The sequence below is a fragment of the Bufo gargarizans genome, chromosome 5 (assembly GCF_014858855.1).
Source record: "Bufo gargarizans isolate SCDJY-AF-19 chromosome 5, ASM1485885v1, whole genome shotgun sequence".
Lineage (NCBI taxonomy): Eukaryota > Metazoa > Chordata > Amphibia > Anura > Bufonidae > Bufo > Bufo gargarizans.
The window spans coordinates 11,884,265-11,897,531 of NC_058084.1; the positions used below are offsets into that span (position 1 = coordinate 11,884,265).

Here is a 13,267-nt window from a genome sequence, read left to right on the forward strand (position 1 = left end):
TGTGATTTATTCCCTAATGACCTACAGTTAATTATAACCCAATTGTTATTAAAGCAGTGCAAGAAGATCGAAAGTGGAACATCTGCGGAAGACCTAATGAAAGGTGTGATTCGTCTGCAGCTTCTATATGTGGTTACATATACCATACTACTTTAACATATTTTAACATCTATGACTTACCATGTAAATTCAATCATTGTAATAACTACTCTTATTTTCACCATCTTACTATGTCCTTCTTCGCAGGTGTGGCAGAGTCTAGCCAATCCATGACTCTAGTTAACAAGTCTTTTGTAAGAGAGTTTGAAATAATGGGAATTACCACCTATCCAGACTTGCAACATATCCTATTTACTTTGTTTCTATTGATTTACCTTATAAGTGTTATTAGCAATACAAGCATCATGATAACCATCCTCGTTATTAACGACCTTCACAGTCCAATGTATTATTTTCTCAGCAATCTGTCCTTCTCAGATCTGTGCTATTCTTCAGTAATTTCTCCTAAAATGCTGTTTGATTTCTTTCTGGAAAGAAAATTCATCTCATTTATTGGCTGTGTACTTCAGTTATATTTCTTTAGTTTGTTTGCCACTATTGATGGCTATATGTTGTCTGCCATGGCCTATGATCGCTATGTTGCAATATGTCACCCTCTTCTGTATGTATTAATAATGAACAGAAGGAAATGTGTGATTCTTACAGTTATTGTCTATATTGGAGGTTTAGCTACTGCGGGGATCCATACTTCGTGCACATTCGTATTACCGTTTTGTGGTCCTAATGTAATTAACCATTTCTATTGTGACATTCCTCCACTAATGGAGCTCTCTTGTGCAGATACATATACAAGCAAAATGATTATATTTGGTGTAGTCTTTTGCCTTGGACTTTTTTCAGCAATCGTCGTATTAGCTTCATATGCATATATTTTTTTCACCATATTGACAATTCACTCATCAGAAGGTAGACACAAAGCATTTTCAACATGTTCCTCTCATCTATTTTGCGTTTCCTTATTTTATGGAACGGTTTTCTTCATGTACCTCCGTCCGGCTTCCAGCTATTCTGTTACACAAAACAAGATAGTATCTGTATTCTATACAATGATAATTCCTATGATGAACCCAATCATTTATTGCCTACGAAACAAAGAAATTAAAGAGGCTGTGAAGTCCTACATGAGTAGATTAATAGTGCACACAAGAAATTGCTAAGGTCAGTACTCAGTACTATTATTGGCATTAAGGCTGGACACTGCCATGATGTTGTAGCTAGGTGGACATTTCTCCATGTCCCAGGCTTGTATGCAAGCTTTGGGTCAAATTTACTATTAGTCTTTAGATTTAGATGCAAACTTTAAAGCAAAATAGATTTATAGCTAAAGTCATAAATTTGCATACATCTTAGCCACATTCATTAAAACTCAGATTTTCAAGATTCCTGAGTCCTGACAGGTAATTCTAGTGCTTCAATCATCAACTGTTGCTCCATCTGTAGTATACCATGACCCGATTCAGAACCTCACTCAGGCTCCACAATTATAGCCACATAATCCACTCAGTCGTAGTCTTATTCAAAAGGTTATTTGTGAGATATAAATAATACTCACTCTTTTGAAACTTTGCTTGTATTTTTCAGTCCTTTTATTCAAATAAATAAATCGCTATAATGCATAGTATTGCATTATTAAGGGGCGTGACCCCCGAAACATCACTCAGCATGGGGTAGCAATCAGTTCAGTGCTCTCAGGATTACTATGCACTATAGCGATTTATTTATATGAATAAATTATTATTTATATTTATTAAGTTTTACACAGTGAAAGCCTTTTTAAACAGAATAAAATCTTGTTTTTGTGTTGCCATTTTCGGAGAGCCATTTTTAAAAAAAAATTTGGGCAATTGTCTTAGGTAGGGGCTCATTTTTTGCGGGAAGAGATGACGGTTTGATTGGTACCATTTGGGGATACATACGCTTTTTTGATCGCTTGGTATTACACTTTTTGTGAGGCAAGGTGACCAGAAAATGGCTGTTTTGGCACCGTTTTTTTTGCTATTTTTTTACGGCGTTTACCTGACGGGGTGGATCATATGATATTTTTATAGAGCTAGTCGATACGGATACCTAATATGTCTACTTTTCTTTTTTACCTAACTTTATTTTTTTACTTTATTTTCTTTTGTCCCACTCTGGGACTTTCACTTTTAGGGGTCTGATCCCCTGTACAATGCATTACAGTACATCTGTATTGTAATGCATTGCCTGTAAGCGTATTACACTGAGTAATACACCTACAGCCTGCTTCCTGTGAGATCCAGGAGGCTAGATCTCACAGGCTTGCAGGAAGGCAGCCATGATGGCTAAGGAAGGCATCGGGCTGCTGTCCAAGCTATCGGGTCCCCGCGCTGCTGTGACAGCTCCTTCCCTCCATATACATCGCACATGCCGCGGTCAGCACTGACCGTGGGTTTTTATCGATGCTGGCGCATACAGCAGGGGTCCAGCTATGAGTCACTGCTGGATCCCTGCAGCTGATCAGGCGGGCGCAGCTCCTGCACCCACCCGATCAGAGCGCCGTAGTACTACGACGCTGGTATTTTAAACAGAGTAGCCAGAACTGTACATGTAACGTGCTGGTACTGTATGGGTTAAATAGCTTGGAAAATTCTAGAAAAAGAAGTCATTGTTTTAGAAGCTTCTGACTAAGGCTACTTTCACACTAGCGTTCGGGCGGATCCGTTCTGAACGGATCCGCTCATAATAATGCAGACGGAGGCTCCGTTCAGAACGGATCCGTCTGCATTATATTAGCAAAAAAAAAGCTAAGTGTGAAAATAGCCTGGGACGGATCCGTCCAGACTTTCAATGTAAAGTCAATGGGGGACGGATCCGCTTGAAGATTGAGCCACATTGTGGCATCTTCAAACGGATCCGTCCCCATTGACTTACATTGAAAGTCTGGATGGATCCGCACGGATCCGCACGCCTCCGAACGGCCAGGCGGACACCCGAACGCTGCAAGCAGCGTTCAGCTGTCCGCCTGTCCGTGCGGAGGCGAGCGGAGCGGAGGCTGAACGCCGCCAGACTGATGCAGTCTGAGCGGATCCGCCTCCATTCAGACTGCATCAGGGCTGGACGGCTGCGTTCGGGTCCGCTCGTGAGCTCCGTCAAACGGAGCTCACGAACGGAAACCCGAACGCTAGTGTGAAAGTAGCCTAATTGACATCAATTGAGTTAATTGGAGGTGTTCCTGTGGCAGTATTTTAAGGCCTACTATTAAGACATACCTCTTTGCTTGGGAAAATCAAAAGCAACCAGCCAAGACATCTGCATGCAGTACTTTTTTCCATCTAAAAACAGATATCTGATAGAAATGGCTCAAACGGATGCCAAATGTGTATTGATGCACAGGATGTTTTTTTCTCTTTATTTTCCTGTTCTTCTGACGGATCAGAAAAACTGAAAAATAACAGTAATGTGAACTTCCCCTAAGACATAAAATTCACAGAGGGAGTCCACTTCTAAAGGACTGGGCACTTGAACATGTATTACATGATTGTTCATGTTTCCAACGCATTTCTTGATCATTTAAGGAAGAGGCTGTACTGATGAACAAATCCTCTAACCTCTTTACACCATAAACACATTTTATTTTTTAAATCCCTGCCTTCCAAGATACATAGCTGTATGAGGGTTTCTTTTTTGAGAGACAAGTTGTATTTTCGAATAGCACCATTTAATGTTCCATTCAATGTATTGGGAAGCTGGGAAAAGTTATACATGGGGTGTAATTAGAAAAAAAAAACTAAATTCTGTCAATGTTTTATGGGTTTTGTATGTATGGTATTCACTGGGTGTTAAAAATTACATCACTTATATTTTTCAGGTCAGTACGACTACAGCGATGTAAAATTTATTTAGTTTTTGTTGTTAATAATAGAAAAATAATAAAAACAACTTTAATACATTTCTTTGCATTGCCATTTTCTGCTATTTAATTTTTTTTCTCTGCTTATGGAGCTGTATGAATACTCTGTTTTTAAAGGGTGAGCTGTAGTTTTTATTAACACCATTTTGGGGTATGTATGACTTTTTGATCACTTTATATTATTGTTTGAGAGGTTTTTCATCAGGGCTTAATAAAAACTTTACTATTGCAGGCCTGAGAGCCTTCAGAATGCCCCAACATATCAACTGAACAGCTCCTGCAATCTCGACATGGAGAGGCTGTTTGGTCACTGGAGAAAGTCCCCTCCCTCCAAATGACTGCTCAGATGCAGCAATTGTCCAGGTAATCTCAGACGTTAAATGTCCAAGATCCGAGTTGCCTCCGGTCACGGGCACTGTCTGCGGGTGTCTTCTGTATAACACAGCAGTCACCCACCAGCTATGGAGTCCACTCAGCACCTGAGCAGGTGCTATATTTGAAGCCCCGACATTCACCGTATATTTAAGAGGATGTCATCATGGAATTAATCCTCTCTGCTAGGCCTGAGCGAATCAAGCTTCGGATCATAGATCCAAAATCGATTCATTAAAAAACTTTTTTTGTAATACTGTTTCTATACAGCATTAAAATGTATGGGCTCCGTGTAGCTAAACTTCATCTCGGCTGAAGTTGCGCGAGATTTTGGTGAATGACTTCAGTAATCCTATATGCGTATTTAAAAACATTTTAAAATATGAATCCAAAGTCAGCTTCAGTACTGGAGGTTACCTCAGTACCAAAGTCATTTACTGAAGTATTATGCAACTTCAGGAGAGACGAAGTTTAGCTACACGGAGCCCATACATTTTAATGCTGTATGGAAACATGCACATGCATACTCTCTGCCCCCATATAATTCTCTCACAAGAAAAAGTTCTGAGGCATCAGGGCAAGGGTGATGATGTGTGCTGGAGGCTCCATGGTAGCACATTTAATCCCACGTAGCTCTATAATGCAGATACTCCTTGTGATGCTGTATCATGTTCCACTGGATGCTGTATGAAGGATTCAAACATAAAATAGCAGCCTGTATGCATTAACTCTAAAATAACCAGTAAAGTCCATATAAACTGTCAAAACAGTGTCACATTAATAGTCCACTTATAGTGACCACATAATACTGGAAAGAGTAAGAGTGCCTTTGCCAATAAGAAAGACATACAAAACCTATCATAAAATTGCCAGACTGCACTTCAATTAGTAATAAATGCTTTATTGAATCAAACATATTAAGGTGTTAAAAACAGTGCAGGGAATATGCAGCATCTCTGGATGGGATCGCATGGGGTTAATATAATCCAAGTTTCAATACTCAGCATAAAGTACATCCTGGACAGAGATACACATTATGGGTAACTAATACTTATTTTGTAACATGGTGATATTGTTTTTGCACTATGTACTTTCTGCTGACAGTATTGACTAGAAGTAAACAAAGTTTTGAAAAATTAGATTCGCCAACTTTGCCAAAGTTAGCCAAGAATTTCGATTCATTCCGAATTAATTTGTCACAAATTGCTATAAATCAGGTATACCCAGGCCACTCTGCCTTAGGGTAAGGCCACAAGGAGCGACCATGCTGCAGGTGGGATATGGCCATGCTGCGGTGAAGAAGCGCATGGCCAATTAGCCCGCAGCTGCCATTCATTTAAAAATGAAGACCGCACTGTATAGTTCTTCTTCATTGTTAATGGCCGTGCGGCACCTTTAATGCACCTTTAAACAGGGGCTGTTTCTGGTATGGGATTTGACTGGTTAGGTGGGGGGACAATATGTACATTATTGCTGTTCTCCTGCAGGTTATTTGACAGTAAACACAGAATATTATTCAGCTCTGGCATACCCACTTCTCCAACACCAGCGCTCTCCTGCTCTACAGGTGGGAGCCCTTCTTCTGCCATCTGCTTTTCCTCCTTTTCCACTTCATCTAATATCGATGAAAATGAGTCATCAGGGACATCCAGCTCCTCCTCTCTCTGTATCTTGCTGACTTTTTCTAGGACATGGAGACTTTGAAGGATGATTTGGAAGAAGTAAAGCCAGCAAAAGATGAGGATGGTCATCATTAAAACCTGGCCCCCCTAAGGGTTGCAGACTGTATGGTATTGGTTGGCACGCTGGTACTGGAATTATAAAGGCTTCCATCTTATTGGTATTGAATTACATATCTTAGTTTACGGCTGTAGGAGTAAGTAAATGTAGGAACAAATAAAAAAAGACTGATGAAGAATAAGTCTCCCTTCACACTCGCTGCAGTGTCCCTGCAGTCTCCCTTCTCCAATATTCTTCTAATAATTATTTTCAGCAACACTATCCCTAGCGCATGAGCACTTGCCACGTCTCTCCCTGTGCTCAGCTCATGGGACAATGGCAGAGACCGCACGGGATAAGGGTTTTATAGGGCTGTGACATTACAGGGGATGGCTATCTGTGGATTGTCTGGCTGCAAGACATTATGGGTGATCTAGTGTTCCCCGGCTTCTTACTTTCACCTTGTAACACGTGTAGCCGCCATTTTAGGAAAAACTGATTCGTTACCACAAAGCATGACAAAATTTGGATTTGTTGCGAATCAAAGTTATACTAAACTTCAAACCGATTTCCGCTTCGAATGCTTCACTTTGCTCAACATTAGTATTGACTATCGAAACGTGGTTATATTGACCCTATGTGATCCCATTCAGTGATTCTACCCTTTCCTTGCACTGTTTTTAACACCATTTTATGTATGATTCAATACACCATTTTATGTATGATTCAAAGTATTTATTACTAATTGAACTGCGGCCAGGCAATTTTCTTGCTATATGAGGGATGAGAGGTGTAACTGGAAAATCCAAGGCCCCAGTGCAAAATCTATTACAAAGTTCCCCCACAGAATGCACTTTCTATAATACCAGTGTCTTCTTACAGTATGTAGCACAAAGATATTTGGGCCCCCTCAAGCTCCTGGGCCCGGTAGTGACTGCTACCTCTGCAACCCCTATAGCCAGGCATGAATCCCGATCCGGTGTGACGGGAGATGAGTGCTTGCATTGTGGAAGCGCTCATCTCCCTACATTCATCTGTATCACCGTCCTCAGGACGGCGATGCAGATGAACACTGCAGCAGGACAAGGGAGAGGCATAAGGCCAGCAGCCTATCAGAGGCCGGTGCAGGCGGCGCAATGACATTATCGAGCCGCCTGGGCCGTACAGCCCAGGCTTTTCTGTTGTGAAACTGGGGGCATTGTTTGCACATATGCAACACCTATGGGGGTATCTACTGGCTGCATGGCTAACACATGGGGGACACTATGGGGTTATCTACACTGGGGCATTGCTGGCATATGGGGGACACTATGGGAGCATCTACTAGGGGCATGGCTGGCACAAAAGGGACACTATAGGGACATCTACTGGGGGCATTGCTGGCACATGGGGGACACTATGGAGGGCATCTACTGGGGGAATTGCTGGCACATGGGAACACTATGGGAGCATCTACTGGGGACATTGCTGGCACATGGGGAAACTATGGGGGCATCTACTAGGGACATTGCTGGCACATGGGGACACTATAGGAGCATCTACTGGCACATCATTGGGGACACTATGGGGACATCTACTGGGGACATTGCTGGCACATGTGGATGTTATGGGGGCAACTACTGGAGACATTGCTGGCACATGTGGACACTATGGGGGGATCTACTGGGGGCATTGCTGGCATATGGGGGCACTATGGGAGAATCTACTGGGGGCATGGCTGGCACAAAGGGGACACTATGGGGGCATCTACTGAGGGCATTGCTGGCATATGAGGGCACTATGGGAGAATCTACTGGGGGCATGGCTGGCACAAAGGGGACACTATGGGAGAATCTACTGGGGGCATGGCTGGCACAAAGGATACACTATGGGGGCATCTACTGGGGGCATTGCTGGCACATGGGGGAGACTATGGGAGCATCTACTGGGGGCATGGCTGCCACAAAGGGGACACTATGGAGGTATCTACTGGGGGCATTGCTGGCACATGGGGGACACTATGGGGGCCATCTACTGGGGGCATTGCTGGCACATGGGGACACTATGGGGGCTTCTACTGGGGACATTGCTGGCACATGGGGACACTATGGGGGCATCTACTGGCACATCATTGGGGACACTATGCGGGGCATCTACTGGGGACATTGCTGGCACATGTGGATACTATGGGGGCATCTACTGGGGGCATTGCTGGCATATGGGGGACACTATGGGAGCATCTACTGGGGCCATGGCTGGCACAAAGGGGACACTATGGGGGCATCTACTGGCACATCATTGGGGACACTATGGGGAATCTACTGGGGGCATTGTTGGCACATGGGGACACTATGGGGGTATCTACTGGCACATCACTAGGGCCACTATGGGGGGCATCTACTGGGACATTGCTGGCAGATGTGAACACTATATGGGCATCTACTGGGGACATTGCTGGCACATGTGGGCACTATTGGGCCATCTACTGGGGCATTGCTGGCATATGGGGGCACTATGGGAGCATCTACTGGGGGCATGGCTGGCACAAAGGGGACACTATGGGGACATCTACTGGGGGCATTGCTGGGAACATGGGGGACACTATGGGGGGCATCTACTGGGGGCATTGCTGGCACATGGGAACACTATGGGGGCATCTACTGGGGACATTGCTGGCACATGGGGACACTATGGGGGCATCTACTGGCACATCATTGGGGACACTATGGGGGCATCTACTGGGGACATTGCTGGCACATGTGAACACTATGGGGGCATCTACTGGGGACATTGCTGGTACATGTGGACACTATGGGGGCATCTACTGGGGGCATTGCTGGCATATGGGGGGCACTATGGGAGCATGGCTGGCACAAAGGGGACACTATGGGGGCATCTACTGGGGGCATTGCTGGCACATGGGAACACTGTGGGAGCATCTACTAGGGACATTGCTGGCACATGGGGACACTATGGGGGCATCTACTGGCACATCATTGGGGACACTATGGGGGCATCTACTGGGGACATTGCTGGCACATGTAGACACTATGGAGGCAACTACTGGGGACATTGCTGGCACGTGGACACTGTGGGGGCATTGCTGGCATAGGGGGGACACTATGGGAGCATCTACTGGGGGCATGGGTGGCACAAAGGGGACACTATGGTGGCATCTACAGGGGGCATTGCTGGCACATGGGGGACACTATGGTATGGGGGCATCTACTGGGGACATTGCTGGCACATGTAGACACTATGGAGGCAACTACTGGGGACATTGCTGGCACATGTGGACACTGTGGGGGCATCTACTGGGGGCATTGCTGGCATAGGGGGGACACTATGGGAGCATCTACTGGGGGCATGGCTGGCACAAAGGGGACACTATGGTGGCATCTACTGGGGGCATTGCTGGCACATGGGGACACTATGGGGGTAACTATTGGCACATCATTGGGGACACTATGGGGGGCATCTACTGGGGACATTGCTGGCACATGTGGACACTATGGGGGCATCTACTGGGGACATTGCTGGCACTTGTGGACACTATGGGGGTGTCACGAGGGTGTCAAGAGCCACGTCTGACTCTGTTATACCCGGGGTCAGGAAGTCGCAGCGGGTGGCTGCGCGCTCTATGTCTAAAGATCACATTTTTTCTTAGTGATTGTTTTCTGTGTTTGCCTTGCAATCCTTTTTGTCTCACTCAGGGATCCGTAGCTTCTCCTCCTCAGCTGTTTCTTGTCTGCCACTTCCAAACCTCCTTATATTCTCCTCTCACACTTCTCTAGTTGCCAGTTATAGAGCTTCCTGCCTGGACATCTATACTGACCCACTGGAGCTGTGAATCCTGGTTGTTGTTCCAGAGTGCTACCCTCCGGATCCCTGTTGGGCTTTTTGTTGTCTCCTGTTGTCGCCCACCTGGGATTATATGTTTAGTCTGTATTGTCTGTCCTCCCCTTGGTGTTTTCCTTTAGAGCTAGTGGTGCGGACTAGTGTTCCCACCGCCCTGTTCACTATCTAGGGCTCATCTTAGGGAAAGCCAGGGTTTTAGGCACGTGATCGGCGTACGGGTGAGGAACCCGTCTAGGGACGTCAGGGCAGCCAGGTGCCAGCCGCAAGGTGAGTCAGGGGTCACCACCTTCCCTCTCACTTGGGCAGGGCCTTCCTCTTTCCCTCCCTCTGTGTCACGTATGTGATAGTCACGCCGATCGTGATATTATAACTGGCCCTTATTTTTTGAAAAAATAAAAAAATAAAAGTTATTTTTTTTTTTCTCTACTTAGAATCCAATATGGATCCTATTGCTGCTTTTGCAAAACAGCTTCAAGGCCTGTCTTTGGAGGTGGCAGGATTGAAGGCGTCTGTCCTCCAACAACAGCAGCAAATGCAGCAGACCGCAAGCCCAGCGGTTGCTATGGGTAACCAGGTTGTTACAGAACCCAAGGTTGTTCTTCCTGACAGATTTTCTGGGGGAAGGGACAAATTAGTGACGTTCCGTGAGGCCTGCAAATTATATTTTAAGCTGCGCCCTTACTCCTCAGGTAATGAAGAACAGCGGGTGGGGATTGTTATTTCCCTGCTTCAGGGGGACCCGCAATCCTGGGCGTTCTCATTACCCCCTGGTTCCCAGGCTCTCCGGTCAGTGGAGAGATTTTTTGGGGCTTTGGGTCTCATATATGATGACCCTGACCGAGTCGCCCTGGCTGAGTCGAAGTTACGGAGACTCCTACAGGGAGATCGGCCAGCAGAGGAATATTGCTCAGAGTTCTGTAGGTGGGCTACGGATACTCAGTGGAACGACCCGGCTCTCAGGAGTCAGTTCTGCTCTGGGTTATCTGAAAGGGTTAAGGATGCGCTGGCGCTGTATGAGACCCCCCTTTCCCTTGATGCTGTTATGTCCCTCTCTATCAGAATAGATAGACGTCTTAGGGAGAGATCGAAAATTCCTGAGCAATCGGTAACCTCTCCCAAGCAGCAGTTAGTCTGTACTGACTTAGATGAGCCTATGCAGCTAGGAGGAACTTCTCGTCAGGTCCGTCCTCCTGAGGTTCGCCGTAGGTGGGGGGCTTGTTTTTTCTGTGGGCGGAGGGGTCATTTCATTAATGTCTGTCCCTCCTTTCTCAAAAACAAAAGACCGTCGGAAAACTACTAACCCCAGGCTGTGCGGAGGATGTCAGCCGGGGGGTATACGTTTCCTCCATACGAACATCTCAATTTGTGTTGCCAGCGGTTATTGTTTTTGGTGTTAAGACGGAGTCTATTTCTTTTTTTCTAGACAGTGGAGCAGGGGTAAATTTGATAGATGCCCATTTTGCCCGCACTATGGGTTTGTCTCTCTGTACGCTGCAGAGACCTATTCCCATATTCGCTATTGATTCTGCTCCTCTGTCTCAGAGAAACCTCACTCACATTGTCCATAACTTACACCTTCGGGTAGGGGACCACCATAATGAGTGTCTTTCATGTTACGTTCTGGAGGGCCTTCCCTCTCCTGTGGTATTGGGTCTTCCCTGGTTGGTAGCGCACAATCCAGTGGTGGATTGGCAGGCCAGGGAGATATTGGAGTGGAGTGAGCATTGCAGAGAGAATTGCTTAAATAACAATTGCTTAATCGCCTCCATAGCTTCCCTACCTACATTTATTTCGGACTTTGAGGAAGTTTTTTCTGAAAAGGGTTGTCAGAAGCTACCACCTCATCGTCCTTATGATTGCCCGGTTAACCTGATTCCCGGTGCAAAATTACCCAAGTCCAGGTTGTATAATCTTTCGGGTCCCGAGAGACAAGCCATGAAAGATTATATCTCCGAGAGTCTGGCTAAGGGACACATCAGACCCTCTTCTTCACCCGTGGCTGCAGGGTTTTTCTTTGTTAAAAAGAAAGATGGGGGCCTGCGTCCTTGCCTAGATTTCCGTGAGCTAAACCGGATAACCATCCGAGACCCATACCCTCTTCCTCTCATTCCTGACCTTTTTAATCAGATTGCGGGTGCTAGGTGGTTCTCCAAACTTGATCTTAGGGGGCCTACAATCTGATTCGTATCAAGGAAGGGGATGAGTGGAAGACAGCTTTTAACACCCCTGAGGGGCATTATGAAAATTTAGTCATGCCTTTCGGTCTGACCAATGCCCCTGCTGTCTTCCAACATTTCGTTAATGATATTTTTAGTCATCTCATCGGCAGGTTTGTAGTCATATACCTAGATGATATCTTAATTTATTCGGCTGATCTGAAAACACATGAAGTACATGTCAGGCAAGTACTGCAGGTCCTACGGACGAATAAATTATATGCGAAAATTGAAAAATGTGTCTTCGCCGTTCAGGAAATACAGTTCCTGGGATATCTATTATCTGCTTCAGGTTTCCGTATGGATCCTAGGAAGGTCCAGGCAATTTTAGATTGGGATCTTCCTGAGAACCTTAAAGCTCTACAACGGTTTTTGGGTTTCGCAAATTTCTATAGAAAGTTCATTAAAAATTATTCAGTGATCGTTAAACCCCTTACTGACATGACTAGGAAGGGGACTGATTTTTCTAAATGGTCTGACGCCGCTAAAATTGCATTTTCCTCTCTAAAAGAGAGATTTACCTCGGCACCTGTTCTAATTCAACCTGATGTCTCCCAGCCTTTTATTGTTGAAGTAGATGCGTCAGAGGTGGGAGTGGGGGCTGTATTGTCTCAGGGTCCGTCTCCTGGCAAATGGCGTCCTTGCGCTTTCTTTTCCAAAAAGTTATCTACAGCAGAAAAGAACTATGATATTGGAAATAGGGAACTGTTGGCGATTAAACTGGCGTTTGAAGAGTGGCGTCACTTCTTAGAGGGAGCAATCCACCCCGTCACGGTGATTACGGATCACAAAAACCTTCTGTACCTAGAATCGGCTAAGCGTCTCACCCCTAGACAAGCTAGGTGGTCGCTATTCTTTACCAGATTTAACTTTGTAATCACCTATCGTCCTGGGGCAAAAAATACCAAGGCAGACGCATTATCTCGTAGTTTCCCTGGAGGGGGTAATGTTAGTGATCCGGTACCTATTTTACAAAGAGGAGTGGTTGTCTCTGCTGTACACTCTGTTCTAGAGGGAAAGGTGTTAGAGGCCCAGGGGGACGCCCCGGCCTCTTGCCCCTCAGAGAAATTGTTTGTACCGTTAAACCTGCGTCTTGAACTATTAAAGGAACATCATAATTCGGCACTTGCTGGGCACCCGGGTAGTAAAGCAACCTTGGAGCTATTGTCTCGTCGTTTTTGGTGGCCAAGGT

General features: G+C 45.5%; 1 protein-coding gene across 1 annotated transcript; it reads left to right on the forward strand.

The window, feature by feature from the left end:
* The first annotated feature begins 269 nt into the window (after positions 1-269).
* On the forward strand, positions 270-1,217 carry LOC122938357 (olfactory receptor 1019-like). The gene has a single exon (XM_044293817.1). It carries the CDS (start codon positions 270-272, stop codon positions 1,215-1,217), a length of 948 nt encoding a protein of 315 aa, XP_044149752.1.
* Positions 1,218-13,267: the final 12,050 nt, after the last annotated feature.

Bases quoted from the DNA above. Each gene is read 5' to 3' on its own strand.
- LOC122938357 (XM_044293817.1), top strand. From the start codon at position 270: ATGACTCTAGTTAACAAGTCTTTTGTAAGAGAGTTTGAAATAATGGGA.